Source organism: Halyomorpha halys, unplaced genomic scaffold (genome assembly GCF_000696795.3).
Source record: "Halyomorpha halys isolate HHAL.00 unplaced genomic scaffold, Hhal_1.1 Scaffold173.1, whole genome shotgun sequence".
Classification (NCBI taxonomy): Eukaryota; Metazoa; Arthropoda; class Insecta; order Hemiptera; family Pentatomidae; genus Halyomorpha; species Halyomorpha halys.
In genome coordinates, this window is record NW_027108878.1 from 104,708 (window position 1) to 131,523 (window position 26,816).

General features: G+C 33.6%; 3 protein-coding genes across 3 annotated transcripts in view; 2 read left to right on the forward strand and 1 right to left on the reverse strand.

Annotated features, from left to right (window-relative positions):
• The window catches only part of LOC106679052 (tubulin polyglutamylase TTLL5), a 42,482-nt gene extending 34,034 nt beyond the window's left edge, over positions 1 to 8,448 (forward strand). Inside the window, exons 11-12 of the mRNA XM_014417973.2 lie at positions 812 to 1,062; positions 6,458 to 8,448. Coding sequence (XP_014273459.2) covers positions 812 to 1,062; positions 6,458 to 8,448 — 2,242 coding nt within the window. The remainder of the gene's footprint in view (positions 1 to 811; positions 1,063 to 6,457) is intronic.
• A 2,946-nt stretch (positions 8,449 to 11,394) lies between these two features.
• On the forward strand, positions 11,395 to 14,821 carry LOC106679055 (uncharacterized protein YdcI). The gene has a single exon (XM_014417983.3). The coding sequence runs from the start codon at positions 11,638 to 11,640 to the stop codon at positions 14,641 to 14,643; it is 3,006 nt and encodes a 1,001-aa protein (XP_014273469.1). The 5' UTR covers positions 11,395 to 11,637; the 3' UTR covers positions 14,644 to 14,821.
• Positions 14,822 to 21,333: 6,512 nt separating this feature from the next.
• Rtf1 (RNA polymerase-associated protein Rtf1) overlaps positions 21,334 to 26,816 on the reverse strand; it is a gene marked incomplete in the record, with an annotated part of 38,643 nt that continues 33,160 nt past the window's right edge. Inside the window, 5 exon segments of the mRNA XM_067047177.1 lie at positions 21,334 to 22,224; positions 24,431 to 24,569; positions 24,650 to 24,766; positions 25,290 to 25,452; positions 26,472 to 26,566. Of these exon segments, the coding sequence (XP_066903278.1) occupies positions 22,118 to 22,224; positions 24,431 to 24,569; positions 24,650 to 24,766; positions 25,290 to 25,452; positions 26,472 to 26,566 (621 nt within the window).

Sequence of the window (26,816 nt, forward strand, 5' to 3'; positions counted from 1 at the left end):
GTTTTTAAAAATAATTATTGTACACTAAAATTAAATGGTTCCACCAAATAATTTTGTATGCGATATATGAAAATAAAGTTTAAAAAAAAAAAAAAGATGTTTATTGGCAGCAGTGGCATGCGCAACCCTAACGCACTACCCCACTGTTGCCGAACCCCGTATGGCAGCAATGCCAGGAAGGGGGAAAAAAAAAAAAAAAAAAAAATAGTCGGGAGTTGGAGCTCTTCATATATTTCTATGTTCCTGGCCCGCTGGAGTGAAGTTCCTCGTACTATTCGCCTCAGGAGGGAGTTCTGGAAACTATGTAGTTTGGTTAGTGTTGTTTAGTAGAGGTGTCTCATTAGTGGCGCACCATAGAGCAGCGTTAAGTAAAAGACGTATAGTAACCGTAACTACACAGTCCCGGTCTTGAGACCGATTTAACCGATGTGTCCTTGAAGAGGACACATTTTATTTCCCCTTATATTTTATTCTAAATGAAAGTGTTGCATTAAAAATTTTATCATATTTATTATTTACAATCACTAGCAGGAGATATTGCTGCTTTAATTTAACTAGTGGCACATCTGTCAGAAAGAGTTTTTTATTATTACTTTGTGATGAGCCTGCTGGCATGGGCAAATTCAGTATGACCACTCTATTAGAGAAAGGAACCTCTGTTTACGGCCCTATCTTTTGAATACGTCCAGTTCAAAATAAAAACTTTCTTTTAGTCAGATGTGTCACTATAAAACTAAAGCAGTGATGTGTCTATTATGACCTTATTCACCATTTTAAAATGTTTTAACTTAATAATATTTTATTATTATAGCGATAGAGACAGCTCTACGGTCTGGCCTGGTATTAAGCACAAAATGCAGGAAGCCATAATCGCTGCTTGCCTCGTCAGCCAGGACAAGATGTATCACAGGACTAATTCGTTTCACCTCTACGGTGCAGATTTCATGATCACCCCTGATTATGACGTGTGGTTGATCGAGATCAACACTCATCCGAGTATGAAGTATTCCACTAGTGTGACTACTAGAATGTGTAAAGAGGTTTTACAAGATACGCTAAAAGGTATTACTATAATTTACTAAAGATAGGACTTTTTTACACCTTTCTGATTACCTACTTTCGTGAAATGAAGTCTATTAAAAAGATCTTTCTTTCTTATAAGATTGAAGTGAACAGGATTCATTAAGGCTCTTATCATTAGTAGGTACCATTTAATAAACAATTCTAATTAATCTCATTGTTTGAAAATAATATATATACAAAGTTACAGCCTGAGTCAGCTGACTGATAAGATCAGCTGATCGAATGTATATAAGAGATGTACCGAAGTTCAAGCGCGTAAGATCTTATCCCTTCTTCTCTTTTTTGACACTTGGTTCTCGCCGATGCTTAAGTGGTGCCGAAACCCGGGATCTTTGTATACCAGAACAAATTTTAATCAGAAGAATTTTTTTTTTCTTTGTTAATAGTGAGAGCAGCAGGTCTAAACATCGAAGGTCAGAACTTCACCAACCCACTTCCAACTGCAGCCAACCAATCTCTAGCAGCAGACAACCAACCTGTAGCTGCAGTCAACCCGGAGATGGAGCTATTACCGGAAGTTCAGCGCAAGATCATGCAACGACGCTAGAATGGATTAAGGTCCGTACGGCAACTGCCCAGGACCTGAGCAAAGCGGTGGTCGGATACAATTCTTATCCATGGTGCTAAAGTACAGTTGGCAAAGGAGCTTGGGAATAAGAAGGAATTTCTGAGAGAGCGCTCGTTTGTGGAATGTACTCAAGATCTTATTGATACAAGCGCTAGAGAGGTGGAGGACCGAATGGAAGTAGAAGAGCCAGGTTGGATCCGGATAGAATATCAATTGCCAAGAAACATGTCTTCATCGCAACATGTCGCATCACAACTCTTGGAAAATGAGACAACATGGAGATGGTGAAGAAGATTGAGAGAGCTAATCTAATGGTCGGCAGGAAGACCGGAAGTGCCACGGTTGTGGAAAGATTGGACATTTAGTGGGGCATTGCCCGAGCACGAGATGCTTCGAATGCAGCAATGAGGGCAATTCACTAGGCAATGCCCTTATATGTGTAAAAGAAGAGACGCAGGTCAGGGGGAGTCAATGGAGGTGAATGCCCAGCAAATGAGTAGGCAAAACCTACGATTACGACATAGTGAATCACCCAGCGGATCTTCAGAAGCATGATGAGTATCAGAAATGGGAGGATGGAGACAGACTGGGTGCTGCTGGGAAAACAGTTTGACATTCCGCTGAAGCAAGATAGGGTGGGTGGTATATGTAAAAGAAAGGCGGAATCCCCAAGCATTGCGATAGCACATCAAAGAAGCGATAGAGAACCTGAGAAGGCAGAAGATGATTATGGACAGCACCTCGCCATATAATAGTCCTTTATGGGCTGTACGAAAGAAGACGGAGGTGGCACGGAAAAGTACCGCATAGTCTTCGACTACCGCAGAATAAATGAGAACACAATTGACGAGAAGTACCCGATCCCGAGATTCGAGGACATATTGGATAGATTGGGCGGGTCGAACATTTTCAGCACGCTCGACTTAAAGGCGGGGTACCATCAAATTAAAGTGCATGCATGAGTTTACATGGATGCCATTTTGTCTTCAGAACACACCCGTGACTTTCCAGAGGCTGATGGATGAGTTCCTGAGAGGACTGGACGTGGCAGTTTGTCAAGTATACATGGATGACTTACCGATGTTCAGCAAATCAAAAGAGGGCAATGTGGACCATATAAGGATTGTCTTCCAGCGAATGAAGGAATTAGGCCTAAAGTTATCCAAAGAGAAGTCGGTGTTTGGGCAGAACCGGATTAATTTGTTGTGGCCCACTATCCCCGAAGACAGCGTGAGACCAGACATACAGAAGGTGTTGGCCCTACAAAGGATGGCGGTACCCAATGATGTGAAAGGAGTGCGACGATTGCTAGGAGCGCTGAACTATTACAGAAGATTCGTACCGGACATGGCGAAATATTTTGTACCCCTCAACAATCAACTGAAGAAAGGGAATAAAATAAAGATAACACCTCAGACGGAGAACAACGTCCGGAAGTGCTGGTGGAGATTCTTCGGGAACTAGAACGCCAAAAAGAGATAACTCGCCTATCACCAGGGCAGGAAGAATCATAAAAGGCTTAATGAAACCCTATAAGCGCTGCCCCGGCAATATTTTTGGTGGGAAATGAAACGCACTATCCAAGACACCATAGGTTATTGTGGAGAATGCCTGCGCACCAAATATGACCGGCACCCACCGCAGGCGATACAGGAAGAAAAGCCCAATGCAGAAGAGCCAGTGATCAGGGTCACGGTAATAGACGTTTTCACTAAATTAACAATAGCGTACCCAGAGACAGCGAAATGGGCGGAAGCAGTATTGAAGGCCCTGCGAACGTGGTTCTACTACTATAGCGTTCCAGAGATAATCTCATCTGACAACAGAGTTGAGTTTGACAAGGCTGGATTGAGAGTAGATATGATAATCTTGGAGGTAATATGACACTTCAATACTCAGTTCAGTATCTCCATCACCTAGGAGGTGGCAAAGCACGGTCCCCTTGGTCGACGTTCTCGCCGAGGGAAGGACTTCTGGCTCTGCAGCCTGAAGTCACCCACACCCCAACACCACCAGCCGGAATGGTCCCTCCCCATGCCTTGTTAGCTCCTTGCAATCCAGCTACTCATGTAAAAACCGCCCTCAGCGGACCAAGCTTGTAACATCTTAACATGCCGTAAGGCAAACCAAGATCAAATGTATGTAGTGTATATATAATCCTTAGTTTGTAAGTACTACATATAATTGTATTTGTTAAATAAATAAATATAGGAGGTAAGAAAAAAAAAATATTTAGTTCTGGCTCCAATTGAAGATGTGAGGTACTTTACATAAAGAGATGAATTGATAGGATAAGTTTTTACGGGTATTCATTCACTGTCAATTCTCGGAGAAAGGAAACTCCGTAAGGTGTGCGTTTGCGGCCGTGAAGACACTGAGATGACCTACAACGAATACGTGAATGACTCGACGTATTCGTTGTAGGTCATCTCAAGAACGGAAACTCCACTCTGTAAGATATTCGTTTTGGGTCGTGAAGATTACAACTTTGGCCGAAGGAAAAGCTGTGGCAACATGATCAGGTGGTACAGCCTGTAGGCATTCTAGCGGACCAACTTGAGTGTTTAAAAGAAGTGAGATGCCTATCCTGTGTGGATCCCAGATAGAGGGTAGAGGTGGAAATCTGCTGGCTGACCTCATGGTAGGTAGGGTCTTCTTTCCATCCTGTAGAAACATCACGATAGCCAGTCTTGGCTTGGTTCTACCTCATCGAATGAACTTGAGCCCGGCCAGACCCGCCCCACTAAGACCCCCAGGGAGCGACGGTCCTGTTTCACTTTTGAATATTTGCTTGAAGAAGAAACGAGAAGAGAGAGTTAAATCAAGAAAATTTTAAATAAAAGTAAGACTACCACGGAGGGTAGGAATGGAGGGTGTCACGCCGTTTAATGCAGTTATACGGTTCAATTCACACCATTTTCCAATTTCGGGAGCTTTTTAATATGAATACACATATAAATATCAGATAAATAATTTAATATTCCTAAACGAGGTTTCCATAGTGATTGTAGTGGTTCTCGTTGTGGCAGCTAGGTAGCGTCGTGTAGTTCGTAAAGGTTCTGGTGGCTTTATTGGTTATAGACCAGAAAATAGTATAGTATAAACCAGAAGTTAGGGGTGTCGCTACAAGACTATTGGAAGTTCGGCTCTGGATGATTCAATTTGGATGAACCCTAAAAGTGACACAATCTTCGAGTACATAAGAGTATACCAATCTAGAACGAAATGAACGGGTCCATTTTAAAGGTTTGTCATAAATATAATGGTTCATAAATTTCTCAATTCATCAGTAAAATATTTTATGCTACTATTTAATGAAATTTAAGTGTGGTACGGAAATCTGGAATACAAGTTGGGGGAACTATCTTCAACAGATCTGCTATGATTTTGGCTTATGCCAATGACTTAGACATTGTTGGAAGAACCCCTACAGATTTAAATAACGCTTTTATCAGTCTCCAGATAGCAGCGGCTTGAGTGGCTTTAGAGGTTAACGAAACAAAAACCAAATACATGCATGTAGGCCCACAGCTAGATGTGAACGAACCACCACATTTTATAATTGGAGGATTTTCATTTGAAAGGGTGAAGGAGCTATCTTGGATCGCAAGTAAACGCCGATAATGACATTAACGCAGAAATACATCGCAAAATTATGTCCGCAAATAAATGCTATTTCGGCTTATTGAAGCATTTCAGAAGCAGGCCTATCTCCCAAAACACCGAGATACAGCTGTATAAGACCCTGGTGAGACTAGTTCTCACTTATATACTACCCAGGTCGCAGGAAGCCCTTCTCCTGAGGTTCGAGAGGAGAATATTGAGGAAAAATTATGGCCCGGTTTGTGCTGATGGATCTGGAAGATGAGAACAAACGCTAAACTGGCAGGCCTCTACAGGAACCCGGATATTGTAAGGGTGATCAAAGTGGAACGGCTTCGGTGGGCAGGCCATGTATTAAGAATGACCCAGGATCAGATTCCTAGGATTATCCTGGACGAAAGGATATATAGGACAAGGAGAGTAGGAAGACACCGGCTTCGGTGGATCGATGAAGTGGCAGCGTATGCCAGGTATATCTTGTGAATCCGCAATTGGGGAGCAGCGGCAACTGTTAGAGAGGACTGGCGTACGAAGTTGCGGGAGGCCTTGACTCTACAGTTGTAGTGCAACAGATGATGATGATGATTTAATGAAATTGAGAAAAAAAATATATTGTTCCAATGCCATTAAAATCTTATTATTCTACCTTGTATCATTATAAACAGAAGAAGTGTATCTGTACACAAATCGCTTCAGGGTGTCATTAAAGCACTTTATATTCCGTGAATAGTTGCATTGCGTTAAAGTAATGTTTCTGTTTCAATTTCCATAGTTTTATCAGTCATGTTTACGTATTTTCTTTATTTCGGAAATAAAAGATACAAATATACTGATTAACATAATAAAATTAAAAATCTGCGTGTATGATTCTTAGGTAATCAATATCTTTAGTATAGAATCGATCAAGTTATTAAAACTTACTGTCTTAAACGACAATATCATTTCTATGGTAGGAATCATCTAAAATTTTAAACTACTATTTTTCAAATTTCATATCATATCTAGTAAACGTTCATGTAGTTCTATATAGTCTTAGTATGTTATTTTATTTTGAGTACATATTGTTTATTTTAAGGGCTTCTTACACACCCCCAGTTGTAGCTATTACACTTTAATTATTCTTACTTCTTATGATCATTCATAAGAATTAAAATATTGCTAAAAATGTATATTATAATAAATCTATGTTGCTTTTATTTTTAGTTGGATTGGATAGAAGAGCTAATCCTCATGCCGATACCGGGAAATTTTCTGAAATTTATAGGCAGCAGCATCATATGCCTACTGTTGGCGTGCCAGCATCAGCAGCTGGTGTTCATGCAAGAAAAATTAGACTTTTGAATGCAATAAATCCAAGGGACCCACCTACCAAAGCATTTTTGGAAACGTCTAAAACCCCATCAAAGTTTGGAAAATGGTTGTCTTATACAAGTGTAGCCAGTTATAAAAAGCATAACAAAATTAATTTCAAATATGTAGTTTTAAGGCATACGGACATGCCTTTGGATCCTGGTGACAGTATTACTCAACGAGACATTGGGTACGCAGGTGTACTTGATAAAGTTAATGTAACTGAAAGCGCAGAAGAGGCAACCGAAGAAACAGGCAGCATATCAGATGAAACAGCAGATAAAGACAAAATGAAGATACCCGCAATTTCTTCAAAACCTCCTAACCAGATCACATTACATCGGAAAGTAATTTCTAAGCTTAAAGCCAAAGAAAAGACTTATACAGAAAAAGAAAATATCGAGGATGATGCTGAAAACAGTTCAAATAAAAATAATGGTAATGCCAAAATTCAGAATATGAGTGAAATTCAAAGCATCATTACACAAGTAACTGACACGAAACAAAATGAATTGCTAAAATCAAGTGCTGATGCAGAAGGTCAGCGAAGTAAACACGCTCAGGGTGAAGTCATTGAAGTAAGAAGTGTACCCGAAATTATCAAGGCTAAATCAGGAAATACAACCAAAGAAGTAGTCACTAAAAACCAAGAGAAAGTAACGAATTCAAAAAAAGTTACAACCTTAGAAGATCCTAAAAGTGTTCCCAACTCAGAAACTTCACCCTCCGAAGACACACCAGTGAATCTAAGAAAACAAAACAACGCAGAGAACGTGTCTGACACAGAGAAAAACAAAAGTACAAAAATGTCAGAGCTAGCAGCGAAACCTAAACAACTTAACTCAGAAAGGCTCAGGAGTGTAAAAAAGACAATCAACAAAGATAAGATCCTAAGCGTTCCAAAGCAGGCTTCGACGGTGATTAAAGCAAAAGAGGAAAGTGTATCTAAAGTAATTAAAGACTCTAAGATCTTTGTTCTAGCTGATACTATAAAAAAAAAAACCGGACCAATGAAGAGTAGTAAAACATATTTTGGAGCGGAAGGTACCAAAGAAAGTAATAATAGTATAAAAAATAAAAGTGGTTCTAAACTGAACAAACGTCGTGTAAGTTCCGCAAAACGAAAGAAACCGAACATCTCAATAGAGAAGGTTTTGTTTGATAAGTCACGAACTGAATCTATAAATGTTCTAAGGGTTAGTAAAATGGAAAGGGAGGAGCATTTAAAGAAACAACTCGGCATTAAGTATTCTACTGAGAGAAAAAAAATGGCTAACCATACGCGGGCGTTGAATAGAACAGATACGACTTCAAGATCTCCAAATAACTCTGTAAAGCGTAAGATGGGAATATCTGCAAGGAAAGAATCTAAAGCTAAGAATGAAACAGCTACGAAAAGAAACAGGCAGTCTGTTGAAAAAGATTCGAAAGGCAGTCCACCGAAAGACAGTACTAAAACACACAGTAACATGCCAAACAAAAAGAGTGAAAGAAAGTTGGTTGGATCATCAAAAGGATTCAAAGAAGTAGACAGTGACAAAGGATTGAGTCCAACTGAATTAAAAAATGATGTTTTGGATGACGTTATATTAGAGCCATCCTTGAATCCAGAGGAATTGATATTCATGATGTCTGACAGCGACAGTTCATTCAAAACAGCCCTAAGTCTTTCTGATGCTGAAACAATGTCTTATGAAGATAGCGACTTTTCCGAACAAGAAAAATCGTTTGAGGGCGAAAATTACCTTGTTGCCCAATGTCCATCCTTCAAATTCCTCCTCGAAGAAGAAAGAATTAACACCAACTCAATAAAACGATACACAAATAGAAATAACTTTTACTGATTATTCAATAAGCTAATTCGATACACAAATAGAAATAAATATTGTGAATAATTTATAACATTTCTCTCACAGGAAAATGCCATATTATCGTTAGAAAGTTATACCGCCTTCATCGATTCAGAAATTTATATTTAATTCTTTTAAGACGAAGGAAATTAGAGTAATACATTTAACTACAATTGTTAATTATCCTGATCCAAAATCTAAATTAAAATGTAACATTATGTCTATTCTTGAATTGGGCAAGGAATGTCCACACACTGATTTTGACTCAATTCCAGATTGGAAGATGAGATTCCTCATACCTCTGGCTCTTGGTAAAACTAATTGTTATGGCGGATGATTCTTCATGCCGTATAAAGTATTCGAGGAACGGTTTTTAGATTAAATCTAGATTGTTAACAGACAAGCAAAAATTTATTGAACACAACATTAAAGCGGTTTAATCTTGTAAAAAAAAAAAGTTTTCTAAGACTCAATTATCTTTCAATATACCACAAAAAAATTGTATTTTCTACTATTAACAAAAGGAATTAATAAAAAAAACGCTTAGTGGTCACAAAATCTGCACTAAAATTTGATTTTATGAACAAAGATGTAATGAACTGAGGTTCAAAGTATTCCCGTTTTTCAACAAATTGTTTGAAATCAATAACTCTTGTGCGGTGGGCGCATAAGAGTAATACCATCTTAAAACTTTAACTTACCTCCCCTACTTTAAGTAAAAATAAATTAAAGTGAGAGTAAAAAGTACAGATTTTATACAAATCAACAAATATTTTCCTACCCATCTCATTCGTTTTGCATCACTCAACATTACCTTCTACAACGTTTTATGCTTGGTATTATATAATATAATATATACTAATATATTATACATCTATACTACTACTCTTAGTTGCATAAATTTGGTTTAAATCTGTAGGAACATTTCTCATTTTAATAATTATCATATTCTTTTATGGTTCTACGGAAGGTGGAAAATAAGGTTAAGCTAACGGAGGATCCCAGTCTCTTATTTAGGAGGCTCAAGTCTAAGTGGAACCAGTCCTTCAAACTTAAGGATGTTAGGAAATTATTTTGAAATAATATAAACATGTTCTTGTTGGCCAGATAGAGATATGCTAATTGAACCCCTTAGGAACTCCAAGGGCCGAAGGGTACCTGCCGCCTTGTCACTCCGGAATTTTATATGAATCTCACAGAATTTATTGGCTTCCAGAGACCTTTTGTTCACACACGGACCATTTTGAGAGCCTCGATTATTAGGACTAAATGTACCTTGAAACGCCTGTTTCCGTTGAAAACTCGTATTCAAAAAATTTCACGATCTTAATACTTCTTACAATACAGTGTAAACAATGACACAATGAGTGTTTGGGCTCATTATTAATATTAATTTTATTTATAATTTATATGAAAAGAGCATCACGATTTTATACACTTATATACAAGATAGCAATAATTTAACTGGTCTAGATCGAAATTTTACAACTTTCCAAATTTTCAATGTCTTCCAGGTGGCGTTGGCGCATTGGCGTGTTCCTATGGCAAACGGTAAATCACACGCAAATCGTAATGGCACACAATTACAAAACCATTTTAAAAAATCGCCGTTTGAGTCCTGTCAGGTTATTTAATGACAATAACATCTTACAAATATTAAACACCAATTAATTTAACGAGTTTTCATTCTATTCCATACGATAAACTTAATGCAACATCACTAGCATGCCCTTATGTTAAATTCATTATTTGAAGTTTACGAACAAATTTTTGAGATAGGATGTTCGCACACACTGACTTAGTTTGTTTTTTAAGGTTTTAGTGCGTAAAACCCAATGGTGACCAATTCCAATGTTTTATATTTTATTTTCATATATATTTAGATTTGTACGTTTGATTTTCAATTCTTTTTATTATTATTCGGTTTTTCTCGCTATTGCGGGTTGAATATATGAGGTGGGGGACCTAGAAGTCAGTTGGTTAATTCTTGCTTTATTATTATTATTCGGTTTTTCTCGATATTGCGGGTTGAGTATCTGAGGTGGGGGACCTAGAAGTCCAACCACCTTCATATTTTGTTTATTTACTCTTTTCAGATATTTAAAAACTTTCGTACTATACATGCTGTGTCTAAGAGAACCGACTGTTGGGCCTCTCTTAGTACATCAACAGGCACTCCCAAATCATTCACTCATGCCACTGTCGATTTTTGGTACGAGGCCGTTGGTGGTTTATTATGATTGGAGTTGTAACTCCCTCCAAGTGATACAATTCCTTCAATTCAATCGCCAATTCTTGATATTTCCTTAGTTTTTCTCCCACAGTAGAGCTTATATTATTATCGTTTGGGATTCCGACATCAATAAGTTCTGCTTTCTTTTTTTCTTTGATCAATAAGGAGGATATCTGGTTTATTATGGCGTACTGTATGGTCCGTAATTATTGATTCATCCCAATAGAGATTTCTGAGATTCAATAGACTGTCCGGTTTATCCTTAGCGAACACTAATCCTACTTCTTTGATAATACAGTATTCATATCCTCTATTATATTCATAATCACTACAGTACTATTATTTTAAATTATATTATATTTTAAATGAGTACAATCATAATACCAGATAATCCAGTATCCTGCCTAAAAGCCCCACCCCTCTTTTCAAAACTACCCCTGTTCTCACATATTTTGTTAAATTTGAAATTTAACCTGCATATTTATGTATTTTCTATGTTGGCATTTAAAAATACAGGCGCATAACACATTATATTTAATCTATTATAATCATTATAAGATTATTTTTCTATTACCATAATAGCAGTTTGTTTAAGTTCTTGTCTCATAGATGGATATTGTGATTAAATATTTATTTATTAAAAAAGCAAATTTTATTTATTTTTATATATATATAAAGTTCGTATCATTATTTGGAGAGAAAGTTCAATTAGGTTATGGCTACACTGTAATCTGTCATGTTTACAAGTTTGAATAGGTTCGTTAAGCAGTATATTATTTTATTTATGTTCTATAGTTATCAATTTTTTCTACCATTATGTTAGTGATATATTGGTGGTTTACTAATTATTATTGTTAAGTATCAAGCCAAATGTCTACTTTGCTGTATTTTAATTATGATAAGTACATCTCTAATAAGTTTGTCTTCTGGAAATTAATTAGTGTTAAATTATGAGTTTTTTAGACAAAGAAAATCATTCATCTTATATTAATAAGGTTCATGGTGAATATCCAGTCATTGGTACTTCTAAGAAATTTCAAATAAAAGAAGAAAAATGTCAGCCTTCTTACAGTAAGGATTTTAACTGTCAGAAATTCGCATATAGTTCTGTACCTCATTGGTCAAATCCAAATCTATATAACAATGACTTTTATGATGAATTCAGAAATAGAAGAACAATTAAGCAAGAATTGTTGCATGACATATCAGGAAACACTTATGTTGTTTCACCTAATCTAGAACACAGTAAAATGGATAGGAAGAGGAAGGGTTCTAATTCACCTCTTAAAGGCCGAAAAATTAAAAATGAACTTAATAATAGTATGATATCTATAAAACAAGAGGCAGAGGATATTAACTCTCCAGGACCAGCAGATGGTAAAAATAGAAAAAGGAATGCTGGATGTTCCACTAGCTTAGTTAAAATAAAAAAAGAAAAGTCATCAACACTTAGTCTTGAAAATGTAGGATCTAATGCAAAATTAAAAGTCAAGAAAAGAAAATCATCAATAACTTTTGACCAGAAAAATAATAAATATAATGCTAAGTATGTAGCATCAGATGATTCTCCTGTCCCTAAGAAAAAGAAACTATGTAGAACAAAGAATGAAGGTAATGTTACTCTAGGAACTTCCCGAGAAGGACCAGATGTTAAATTTGATCTGAAAACTGAAAACGACATGAAATTGTTAAACAAAGTGTTTGAATCAGATCTAAGAAAAAAAAGACAGTGTTTTATTCTCTCAGAGGTTTTAAAGTTATCATTTGATTTAACAGAAAAAATAATGACTTTGTTTGACAGTGATGCCACTATACCATTCATAGCTAGGTATCGTCAACACATCGTTCAAAATGTTACGGCTGAAGAGTTACGTAACTTCAAGCATAACTATGATTACCTTAATAAAGTTTTTGATAAAGCTGAAACATTAAAAAAAAAAATTCAAACACTTGGACATTTAGATGAAACTTTATCCAATGCTATTGATTGTTGCACCACTTTGCAAGAACTTGATTATATTTATGAGCCTTATAAGGTCACAAAATCTTCTAAGCTAATGAAAGTTATTGATTCTGGTCTTGTGGCGCCTGCAACAGCAATTTTGAATGGAACTGGAATTATTAATGTGGAAAAACTTCAAGTACCACAAGACATGAAAGAAAATGAAATTATAGAATTGATTATATACTATATTGGTGAAACCATGTCTAAAGATACAGAATTACTTAAAAGAGTTCAAGAATTAAAGAAATATGAGCGAATAGTCTTGAACTGTAAACAGAAAAAAGAATCGACTACAAAAAAAGATAAAGAACAGAAAAAGAAAAACAACCGGTCTGAAGATAATTATTTTAATTATTACAACTTTTCTCAGGGGATTAGTAGAATTAAACCCTATCAAGTGCTTGCAATCAATAGAGGTGAAAAAGAACAGTGTTTGCAAGTTTCCATTGTATTCGAAGATTCTTTCAAACAAAAGTTAAGTCGATTTGCATTTGGAAAGTGGTTCAACAGAGGCACTTATTATGAAACTAGGAAGAACATTTTCAATAAAGCTGTGGATTTTATGTGCAATCAAAGAATTTTGCCCCATTTAAAACGAGTAATTCGTTCTGAACTGACCAAAGAAGGTGAAAAAGCCAGTTTGGAAGTATTTTCTTCAAATTTAAAGTATCTGCTCTTGACTCCTCCTATTCATAATGTTACAGTTTGTGCTATTGACCCTGGTTTCAGTAACGGGTGTAAAATAGCAGTGTTAAATGGAAAACAAGAAGTTCTTACTACAGATATTTTGTATTTAAATAATGCTCATCACTTTGTATATAATGATTGTAGGTTAGTTAAGCTGATGACAGACTTTAATGTGGATTTAGTCGCTGTTGGTAATGGAAAAGGATGCAGAGATGTTGAATCATGTTTAAGCAAACTATTTAACAACAACTTTTTACATAAAAACTTCAAATATATTGTAATAAATGAAAGAGGGGTATCGATTTACAGTTGTAGTCCTGAAGCTAAAGAAGAATATCCCAATTATTCACCCAATGTAGTTAGTGCCATATCTTTGGCAAAGCGTGTGTTGGATCCATTATGTGAAATGGTCAAGGTTGATCCTAAACATTTAGGTGTGGGTATGTATCAGCATGACATCAGTGAAAAAAAGCTGGAGGCAGAATTAGATGAAGTTGTATCAGAGTGTGTAAGTAATGTTGGAATAGATATTAATAATGCTCCTTTGAGAATCCTTAAAAGAGTGGCTGGTTTAACTGATAGTAGGGCCAAAGCTATCATTGAAGCAAGGGAGAAAAAGGGATCATTTATTAATAGGGATGAACTGAAGAGTGTTAAAGGAATAGGGCCAAAAACATTTCAACAATGTGCTGGATTTATAAAAATTATACCTGCTACTATAATTGTAAAGAAAGAAGAAAAGTCTAAATTGAAAACTAATAAATTGGACCAAACTATTATTCATCCTGAAGATTACAACACTGCTAAGAAAATTTTAACAATGAATGGGCTCAAACCAGATGATATTGGTAGTACAGGACTAATTAATAAATTAACAGAGTTCATGAGGACGCAAAATCTTCCATTAATAGCTAAAGATATTGGGATTCCAATTGAAACTCTTAGGTTAATCTTGGAAACACTTACAAAACCAATAGACTATGACATACGTTCGAAATTGGACAAGCCTATCTTTAGAAGTGGTGCTAAAACTATTAATGATTTAGAACAAAACACTGTACTTTCAGGCCAAGTAGAAAATGTAACTCACTTTGGTGCATTTGTTGATATTGGTATCGAGTGCTGTGGTCTGATACCAACCATTTTTTGTCATGGTAAGACCTTACATTTAGGGCAAAAGGTGACTGTTAGAGTTGGTGAAGTTGATACCAGAAAAATGAGGGTATCCCTACATCTCGTAAAAATAGATTCAAGTGAAGAATAAGGCCTAGATTGGCTAATTATAATACATGCTTTGTGAAGTCTTAATCACATGATATTTATTAAATCATGAACTTTATCCTTGTTCAGATCTTTTTTGTACTGTAAATAAGTGTCAAATGTAAAGTTTATTTGTTTTGTCTTACAGATAATATTAAATAAAATAATTATATTTGTGTGTATGCATGAATTTAATTTTGACCTAACCTTATATTTTATGTTTTACTTTATTTTTAAGTATCATATTTTAATCAAACTTAAGGTTACTCTCTAAGAATATATATTTTTGATGAATTGTTTCCGTAGCATAACCAATACCATGACTACCAAATTTTTGATAGGCGGACATTGAAGGCAATTTTTGAAAGCTTTAATCTCATAACATAGTGTATAAAAGATTATTGGAGTGTATAAGTTACCATTGGAGGATGTTGGCAGTCTTCATTGAACTAGTGTTCAATGCCAATCCGTAAACATCCTCTATAAGGCTTCACTGGTGTCCTTTCATGGATATAATCTTATTTTATCATACTTAAAATAATAAAAGGCTTAACGAACCCCCTGGTTTGATACATCTACTGTCAAAACCTAGGTCCTTTTGGTCAGTCTTATAAAATTCTCCAACCTATATCTTGGTCTCACAGATTCACCTGTTGAACTAGCATTGATTAAGTTTTAATGGATATGTTCATAATCCAGACCAACTATTTTGCTTGCTCCAATCTTACTTATGTGAAACATAAATACTTCAAAGACTTATAATTTGTGATCAATAGCATACTTGCTATCCTATTCTTTAAAGTCTTGTGTAATAATTGGCAAAAAATTTAATTGTCTTAAATTTGTAATCAAGGAGTTATTTTGTACCATATCCTTTCCTGGATATATCATAACTTAAGGTTTTCTGTTACACCTTTTATTTCAAAAAATCATTTCGGTTTCATTTTTCACTCTCTTACTAAAGAAATCCATCAGCTCTTTTTCCTCTAGTTAATTTACCTCCAATTTGACTGTTTTACTGTGCCTGGAGGGATCTAGCTGTATAAAATCAATAATTTTATTCCCAAATGTGATACTAAATGATATGTATTAGTTAGAATATAGATATTTATAATACTTGATCCATTACATAACTTTGATATCAGTTACTTGAAAAAAAACTAAACTACTAAAATCCTCCATGTTTTTTTTTTTTAATTTACTGGATATATATAAATTAATATAGTTTTTTTTATTTGCTTTGTAATATATGTAGTAAAACCCTCTGGTTAATGAAGTATTACTTGATTGTGAATCAAACTGAACCAAACCAGATAATATCTAAAATGTTAGCTAAAATTTGTTACTTAGTTTTTAAAATTTAAAATTAATGGTATTGAGTGCCCATTGAGTTGATGTAATTATAAGTTAGGCACCCTTAGGAAATTAAAGTATTTTATTTATGTATTGTAATTTACAACAGTCCAAAAAAATACAATAAGTAAATATCTGGAAGGTTTCAAATACTTAAAATCTTGGGAAGGAACCACCTTATGGTGGGACTTCAAACATTAATTTAAATTAGAAGGCCCCATGGCCTTCTTCTCAGATGCTCCGGAGAATTACCAGATTTTGGATTGTAAGGATTGGATATGGGAGGAATTTGATGGTTTGGTAGAACCCCAGAGCTCAATTCCGTATCTCCGAATTGGTCTGATTATCATAGTATGTAATAATTTTTTGTAGTGAATGGGAAGTTTAGAGTGTTTGTCAAGTAGCCGTAGCAACAGGAATCTAGGAGTAGTGTCTTATCGTTTTAATTTTGTATGGGGATTCCAAGTAAGTCTCTTGTCATGATGGAGTCCTAAGTAGCTTATCTGTTCAATAGGCGTAAGTGGAACATTTAAAAAGGATACTGAAGGACAGGAGGGTAAAGGTTTATGGAGAGTAAAGGTGATCTGGAGGGATTTATTTTGATTCTCTAGTTTTGACACCATTCTTTAATGGATGTTATGTGTGTCTGTAGGGTTTATGATGCATTAGTAAGGTCGTTGCTTAAAGACAGTACACAAGTGTCATCAGCATATTTGTTAGAACTGTATTATGGTGGGTTGGGATATCAGCTGTATAAACCATATAGAGAATGGGACCTAAGATACTACCTTGAGGAACACAGGCAGACTGAGAAAAGAGAGATGAGTAGGCTAGGCTAGGTTATAATTTACTTTAAAGTTTCTATCAGAGAGGTAGAAGCAGATTAGGAGGAAATATGTAATGGAGAGGGGGAGAAATTGACAAACTTTATAGAGCAATCCTGGGTGCCAGACTCGATCAAAAGCTTGTTCAACATCAAGGGAGACTCCCGTGCAGTACATTCCACTCTCCAACATGGAAGATTTGACATAGACTTGATGACACTGTTATATTGTAGAATGGGATGTTCTAAATCTAAACTGGTGGTCAGAAATAACATGATATGAATCATGGATTAGATAGAGGCATTTTAATAATAGTTTTTCTAGGATTTTCCCCATAATGGAGTGGAATGGTTGTCTCTGCTTCAACATGTACAAGATGGGTTTGATTAAGGATATCTGGATGGGAGTTAAAAGTTTTGAAGAGGTGTTCACCAATATTTTCTTCATCTGATCGTGTCCAAGTCTTATTTTTAGTGAGAAGTGGATGGTTGAAGGATTTGTTTTTGAGTAGTTGTCCATAATGATTTGTCAGTTGTATTTAGGTTTTTTGTTAAATTATGGCAATTCTAAATTCCATTCTTTTTGATAGCAGAGTCAGTCTGTTGTTTTGTTTTTAGTGGAATTTTTAAGTCTAGTACATTTTCTAGAATTTTAGGCCAAAAATTTTCCAATTCACCTGTCCTGTAACCAGTGAAGGGGGAGAGGATCTAGGAATAGGATTTTAATGCATGAGGAGTAGAACCGGGATTTGATTTGAAGAGAGGTCATCTTAAAGATTGAATTGTGGATTGTGAGGAGGGTATTTGGGAAGTAACAAATATATCAAGGATATCAGGACTTTTTTATAGGGATGTAGACCAATAAGTTGGATTTTTGGGAGAGAGGATGGAATAGCTATTAGAAGTTGTGACTCAGGAAAGAGTCCTCCCATGAGTATTGGATATTCTGCATCCCCACCTATACCAGAAAATATGAAGCCAAGAATTACCTCAGCCTTAGCAAGGAGCAAGGAAGAGGTGGCAATTTCTCTGATTAGGATTTAGCAGATCCACACATGTCCAGCATGTAATAGTAATTTTTTTTTTTACATATTTTTGAAGAATGGTATGAATGAGATTAAAATGTAAGCATTCAGAATTGTGAAAGAAAATCTAATTTATGAAATCTTAATCCATTAGTATTACCCACCAATTAATATTTTAAAAATTCTAATTTATCAAAATAATGTAAGTTGCATATATTCCATTAAATCGAAATAATGTACATTTATGATTACTTATTAGTTACAGTGCTGGCTATTCAAAAGTATATATTTGTGGATTCCATGCATAAAGGGATAAGTAAGTCTCTAAGTTGGAAAAAAGAAAGAACTATTAAATTTATTTTAAATAAGGCAAAATTTTTGATTGATCACAGCTAATAAATTTCTTATATAAAGCGCTTACATTTAGGGTCCAAATAAAGTTTAAAAATAACAAGACTTAAATGTTACTGAACTGGAAGTGGGAATCACCTAAAAAGTATTCCTAGAATCTAAATCTTTCAGTAGTGAGCCACAAACACATGTATTCGTGAGGATTGATTTTTAGAACTACTTTTTTTTTTTTTTTTATGACGTATCGGCCACTAAGGACCACGTCAATATCATTGGTTAGGCTTCTTTGGGATTCTTGATTTTCTTTCTTCCCATCGCAGTTTCATGATCCTCGACTGCCTTTCTTTTCTTTCTTCGGAGTACTATGTACCCCTTTTTTTTTCCTCTTCCAATATTGGTGAGATTTTTCAATGTTTTCCTATATGTATCTCTATCCAGACAGTCGGTATCTGAAATTTTAAGACTCTTTAGTTCCTCTCTCATTTGCCTCGTATATCCTCCCATGTTTTTGTTGCTAAAATTTTTTTTAAATATCTTATTCAATCTTTCCTCCTTTATCCTCTTCATGTGCTCTAGAACATCAGCCTTCTGATTCTCATCTCGGTTTCAGCCGTTTGATTGCTTAAATTTTCTAATTTGGTGGTTTTCTCTCGGATGCTCTCTTTCTCAGAACTGTTGTGACAAATTTTTCCTCCAAGTACTTTAATTTTCTGGTCACTTTTATTTTTCCATATTCAGTTACTATTTTTTTCTTGAAATTTACTGCAGTAGTCATGAGCACTGTTTTTTCATTTGATATTTGTATTAGAACTGCTTTATTAATTATCATTCTTCTTTCCTAATTTTAGGGTGTTAGCTGAAAAGGTAATAAAACAGGTATAATGCCAATGAAATAACTCAAAACACACTTTTAACCAATCTGATTTTCAAATAATTTAGAGGAAGATCTGATCCCTTTGTCCCAAGATGGGGTGAGGGTGCGTCACACATGGTTCAATGTCCGGCTTAGTCTAACAGACTTCTACTGGATGGGAACCACTGTATTACAGTAATAGAATACTAAATTTATTAAGGAGTATAGGTATTATCTAATTTGTCAGATGCAATACTGAAAAGAAACAATTTTACGAGCCCACTTCTAGCTCAAATTTAAATGATTTCAAAACATTTCATGAACCCATTATGTAATGAGGAACCAATCAACATTTTTGTGAAATTGTTTTTTATTAGCCATATCAAGTTTTCATTTCTGAATATAAACCCAAGATTTACCCTAACACTGTTAAATACAGAGCTTTAAATTTTTTTGCAGAATGAAAACAATATCTATATGTATATATAGTTGACCGTAAAAATTTAAATATAAGAAATAAATTATTTATTTATTCATGACAATTGTACAACATTTCGGACCACTGTCCCATATTCATGCATTATAAAAACCTCATGATTTCATATGGGAAATCATGTCCACCATTTGTGCATCTTCACTTCCTAGAGAGATAATCCAGATTAAATATAAGAAGATGGTCAGGGTTGCGGTCAAAAGAAGAGTAAAATAGTTTATAACTATTTTAAATAGTTATAAAATAATATTAAAATAGTTATGAACTATTTGTCCTTTTTTTTTACCGCAACCCTGATTAAATGAAAACAATATCAGTTTAGCATGTAATACTAAAAAAATAATGGTTGGTTCCTGACTTCAAATAAAACTGGGTAAACTCAAAAGTACTTTCGTTTGTTGCAATGTATACTTTATTGAACTTGCATTTTAATAATTTAACTGAACTAATCAGACCCAGGATATTATTAACCTTCCTATTCAAAACTTGTTAATTCTTGAAAAGATGTCTATTAGGCGCTTATCTATACTTTTTTACCCATACTGTTTGCTAGTTACAGGCTTTGGCATGTGTAAACTTATTCTACGATAAGATTACCCACTGAGGCTGGTTGGTTATGGAAAAAGACTTCTTTTATGCATGAAGGATTTTAGGTCAGTTTTCATCAAAGAGCTAAGATTACTAGTCATTTTGTTGACCATGAACTATCAAAGCTTAACTAAGAAAACCATGTGCACTAAGCCAATCTAACTTAGCTCTTGTTCGACGACCAGTTTTTAAAACGATAAATTTTAGAATTGGTTTATTTTAATTTTTATTTGCTCAATTTATATATAACTGAAATATGTAGGGAAACCATTCATTGGAATCATTAATATATAGGATCTTCTAGCTGCTATTAACAGAAAATAAACCTCTGATCCTAGATTTATTAAAGGAGCAATAAAATAAAATAATGAACTCACCATAATCAACAAGGTTTTAAATAGATAGAAAAGAAAAGGTGATCAATGAAAATTGACACCTACAGCTATTAAAAATTAGGTTGCTTTAAAGTGCATTTTAACTGTTAAAACTTTCCAGCTGACATACAAAGATGAGGAAAAATAATAAAAGTTTAAAAATAAATCTTTGCAACAATATGCGTTCCAGACTGTCCCCTGGTCCACCAATTGGGAACTGCTTAAATTTTGGCCAATGCAGTCTAGATCTATATGTTCTCATTTTGTTGAAATATATAAAAACATCATTTTGCAAAATTTAGAAAGGCTGAAGTCTCCTAATTTAATAAAAATAATTGAGTGATGGGCAGGCATGAAAGCAATGTTACCTGTTTCTGTGTTAATAAACTTACAAAAAGAGAAACACCAATATGCTAATTAGTATTATTAATTAGATATATAGAATTTAATTTAAGGATACATGTATAATTATAAAAAATAGTTAATTTCAACAAATTAAAATTTTCAATTGGAGTTACAGTTGACAAAATCCACATTTGGCCACAATTACTCAATACAAAAAAAATCAACTATAATAGGGGATAACTATGATATCTTACTTAATCTAAAAATCACTTGCCCACCATTGGTCTATATAAAAAAAAATCGATCGTAGTAGAGGATAAATATGTCACTTAGTCCAATCCATGATTTTTCTGGTTAGTGGCAGGTGAATTCACTAATCAGAAAAAAAAAATATTTAGAACCCAGATACTAAAAAAAAATTATAAACGAAAACTAACCATGAAGGAAAGGGAATAACACTGGATAGTAAATTAAATGGAAACTATTATATAATATTAAGATAAAAACTTTTAATGAGTGTGTGGGTTGAAGAAAACAAAAAATTTTTTACAGATTCACAAATTAACAAAAATGGGTTTAAACAATCTTCCTTACAGTTATACATAGGTTTTATGTATACATTAGCGACTTAAAACAGGCCACTTCAATAATACTGCCAAATTTTAAATAAATCACAATATATAAATGACTAAAATAATATATACAACAAATCAGCACATTTTATTTACATATGTTCAGCTCAATTACGTCTTTCTTATTAATTTCTAGTGTCTCAGAGGCTATGCAATCTATATTTACAAAACAAAAAAAGAAAAGAAATGAAGATAATAAATAGAGATAATTGATACAAAACAGCTTCTTAAAAAACTAAGAATAGAGAAACAATGCATATCAACATTAAATAGGGGAAGGGGGACCTAAAAACTTAAGTATAGTTAAAATGATCTAGCCAATAGACATAATAAATATACATTTGTATTATTGCCAATCAACGATATAAATATGCTCATAATTTCATAACTTTCCAAATTAATTTAGTACAGCATTCAGAAATAAAACAAAATATATTTCAACCCTATACAATAATTTTCATTGACTATGAAAATAACTTTTTTTAAAAAATCTGTACACTGCAGCCAAAACATTTTATGACTGCCGAATTCAGTCTCTTTTACAGCAAGTTCTGTAAAACTTTCAACTTAAAAAACAATGGTGACTTTCAGAACACCATACATAGAATTTAATTTAAACACTAGTATAAAAAAAGGCACATTCATATAAGTCCTCGTTTTTTCTTGTAGTCCTCAAGATTCAAAGATCGCCGAGGTCCAGTATCCTTCATCATTGTCACTACTTTAGGTGTAAGGCTCACAGGTGCATCTGCAGAATGATTCATTCATAATTAAACCATATGAAATATGTGATTAGAAAAGTGCAGAAAATTTCTAATACAGTAGACTTTCTATATCTATCTTATCATATAGCCATAATATATATGCCATTCATTTAATATAGCATAATTACAAAATATCAATTTAAATTGATTCAATAAGCACAAAAATAATAAATTCTATAATATAGCAGTGAGGATCAACTTAATCTTAACTAGCATAGGAAAAAAGATCAACTTGATTACATTACTCACTCATTGCTTAACATAAAAGCTACAAGATTAGCCAATATATAAAGCTTAAATTAAAATGTTTCATTAGCAAGTGAAGCAGGCAAAAAAAGAAAAGACAATGGAATCATGGATTGGAAAACCACTGTATGTAATGCATCTTCAAATTGCGCAGATCAGGCCAAATGACATCTGGCTCTTATTTTGTTTTATTAATTGGATTCCTTTGAGTTATATTCACCATTAAATGGAGTAACAATGAATGGATTATCACTGAATCATAAACTATACTATTGATGAAGATATAGTGTGATGAAAAAATAATATGATAAAAAATTACATACAATGTTATTCCAGTCCATCATGATTCAATAAGTGAATAGCGAGAAATCATCAGCTGACTCTGAATTTTCATTTAAATATTATAATGAAGAGGACCATGCTCATTTATTCCAAAAAGCACTATCGTGCCAAAAAAGGAATTTAACTGCAAACACCTTTATGGTACTTAGTAGTTGCAAATACAATTCCTAATTAGTAGTTAAAACAGTAGTTGTAAGCAGTTAAGATAAACAACTACAATTATTAATACTTTTTATACACCCTCTCAAGATAAAATTTTTGCATCACAGACCTATTTTTTCCACCTCACGAAAAAAAATTTAGGTTCCTTTAATAAGTTTTAAATGTGTAGAAAATGAAAATTCTATATATTTTAAGGTTACATATCAATTTATTCTAACTTTCCTAATTTCTATATGTTTTAGATGTGGAAAATTAAAATGCTATCAATTTTAAGATCGCATATCGATTTATTTTTACATATTAGAGGCCTTTTATATGCTTTAGGAGCAGCAGAATAAAAAATTAAAATACTATCAATTTTAAGACTGTGTATCGATATATGTTAACTTTTCTGGTTTCTAACATATAAGGGTCCCATATTATTTTTTTTTGAAGATGCAGAAAATGAAAAAGGGGACTTAAAATCTATAGCTTTTTCATTTTTTTGGCATCTCCTAAATCATATAAAGGGACCTTAATTTTTTTTTCGTGAGAAGGGGAAAAACATTGACTTTGAGATGCAAAAATTTTAATTCAGAAGAGCAAGTATAATTTTATTTGTTTATCTCAACTACTGTTTTAACTACTAGTTAAGAATTATATTGGCAACTCCTTTTTCCAATAACTGTATTTGTAGTTGAGAGCTACAAGTACAACTACTGTAGTTACAAAATGGAGTTGTGATCCATCAACTATTTAGTACCAAAAGGAGTTGTATTTGCAAATACTTGTATCTTTATTTAAATACAAATGTAGTTAACTAATGCCTAACTCTGCTAAAAAAGTATTTTGTTGAAAATATGTTCAGAAAACACACTTCTTGTTATATATTTCATTTTTCTTTGTATGCATCATTTTGAGTAACATACAACAAAAACTTTATCCAAAATTTTTATTACTTTCAATGAAAGAGGTAAAACTCCACATCTTTTCTGTCATCATCCTATTTTATTTGAAAAAAGGAAAGGAGTCCTGATAACATAATTGTGCAGGGACACCAAATGCCTAAGGCCAATTCTTTTATTTGCTTAGAACCAACCAAAAGTATCAACAATTATTGATCATTTGAAATTTTTATATTTTATTTTACAAAGATTTTGCTGAAAAATTACAAAATTTTAAATCAGTTTGCATGAATACCCAGTTCAGGAATGTTCTCAGACATTTATAATGGACACAGTAAACAATGGGACTAAAAATATAGGGAAAAAAATCTTAGATAAAGTGTATTCAAGATTCTGCCATTTTGTGATCATCTGTCTCAAATAAGAAACTCAATTTTTCATTTCTTAATTTTTTTTTCTATTATCCTAGCCTATATTAATTAGGAAAGCCTACTGTATTTACGAATATCCTACGCTTAAACATAAATCAAACACAGAAAATTACTTAATTACTTACTTTGTAAAGGAACTTCTAGATCAATCTTAATATCAAAATCGTGAGCAGAAAATAAATCATCTGTTTTGACTCCTGATTTATCTTTTTGAGAATTGTCATTATCACTATTACGTTGAGATTTTTTGTCTAGACGTTCAGGCTGGAAAGAATAATTTTTAAAAATTAGTTATTTATTATTTAAATAAAATTAATTTACAATCAAAAATAAGAAGTATTTACCACTACTGGTGGAGGAGGTAAGTCTTCTTCTTCTTTACTAAAAGTCATTCGAGGTTTAGTGCTACGTCGAGTAAATGGGTCATCGGCTTTCTTCCCTTTATTAGCTTTAACTTCTTCCTGTAATTTTAAATATAAATATAATTTTTCACGTCTACTATAATTGAAATATTTATTAATCTATACCATAAATGAATATTGAATATATAAAGTATAGATGCAAAATATACATGGTAATAATTACCCACAAAAGAAAATCTGATTGTGACTAATGAAAAAAACTTTATCCTAAAAAAAAGGAACCTAAATTGTATTTTTTTTTTTTATTCTTCATAATATACAAAGCTTGAGTTTAGGCAGAATGCGACAACAGTATTATGTCACCTAACATAAGAAAAAAGAATCGCAATAGTTTAAAATATTTTTTTAATCACACATGTGGCCTGACACTTGACATACTTGAAAAAAGAATCATTCTCTGGGTGTAATGACCCATGTTTGCTTTTTCAGGCTAATGATTTGGAATACCAATACCTTAAATTTTAGAAATCGAGCCTTGTGAACATAAATGATAGGTATGTAAATGATAGCATAGTTATGATTGGAACTCTAATTGAACCATAAATAATTAGATCGACATTACCATGATTGCTTTCTCAGCTTCCTCAACGTTCCTTTTTCTGTTCCTATTATTAATGTATGAAATACTTGAGATGGTAGATGTTCTTAATTTATCTAGTTCGTTCGCTCGTTCTTCTAGTTCCACAAGTTTCTGTGAAATTTTACGGACTTCTTCATCATCACCTCTGTAATAAATAGTATATAATTAAAAATTACACAATAATATTCAAAAGGCAATCGAAATAGAATCATTTAAGGCAGTAATTGAAAATCACTTTTATTATAACAGCCCTGACATGGGCAATCAATATAAATGAAGGAAGGAGATGTACATGATCGTCATTTATGGGATAACTCTACATATCCTAAACATGTAATTTCAGTTTCGTATGACTTTTGCTGTTTGTGCTAGGCTGATAGATGACCACATACACACAGACATTTTGCAAGACTTGGTTATTTAGACTTAAGGGATCTCAAAATATGTATTTCCGAGGAAAACTGGAGTTCAAAACTTTTCCGATCACAATACTTCCCTTTGCTATATACTTCATACATAAATAAGTAAAAGTAAAAACTAATCAGCCAGGTCATCAACTTTATCCATATTAATATAAGAAACAAAAAATGTCTTCCCAAGTAAGAGGAAGAATAACAAATGCCTGGTGTTCATGACTCCTGGATCCTGTTTCATAAGCAGACCTAATAGTGTTAGTTCATAAATAAATATACAAAATACAAGCTCTAATAATATTTATTCCTTGACGGGGACTATAAGTGATTTTATAGGAATTAAAATGTATATTCGAACAAGCTAGAAAAGCTGTACCAAACATAAACTACAAGTTATTTTATGTTAGTTCGTACTTTAATGCTTCACAGGGAAAACAATCAGCCATAGAAAATTACAGGAAACAGTCTGTAAGCGGCTTTTTGTATGACAATAACATCTCTGAAACCAATCCGCTCTGCCTATACCAGACCTCAGAGGAAGACATAGGTTGAGATAGACTGTTGGAATAGCACTGGATAGAAAATGTCTCTTAACAATGCGGAACTGGGAGATTTTAATACAAGAATGAGGCAAATGATGAAGGCTTGTTTTGAAGGACAACCAGGATTGTATAACAAAAAATATTATAAAACATTATTGAAATTGTATCTTACTAATTAATATATTAAGAACTGATGTAAGTCTACTTACTTAGACTGAGCCATATCACGATCCTTCATCAGCTCTGTTTTCTTCATTGCATAATTATAAGGATTAGTTTTGAATCTTGCTTTTTCATTGATAATCTAGAAATAAATCGATTGTCAATATCATAGTTAAAATAATTGAAAGTCACAGAAATCACTCTTATAACTTCTGCTTATTATCGTGCAGGTTATTCCTCAACTACATCAACTGGGCACAGCCAAAATTGTATTCCTTTTTTTATCTTAACTAACAAGGGTAAGTGGACAGCATAATAAATCACTCTTATAACTTCTGCTTATTATCGTGCAGGTTATTCCTCAACTACATCAACTGGGCACAGCCAAAATT

What these genes read in the sequence shown, in the direction of transcription:
- LOC106679055 (XM_014417983.3), top strand. Translation starts at nt 11,638, where the DNA reads ATGAGTTTTTTAGACAAAGAAAATCATTCATCTTATATTAATAAGGTT.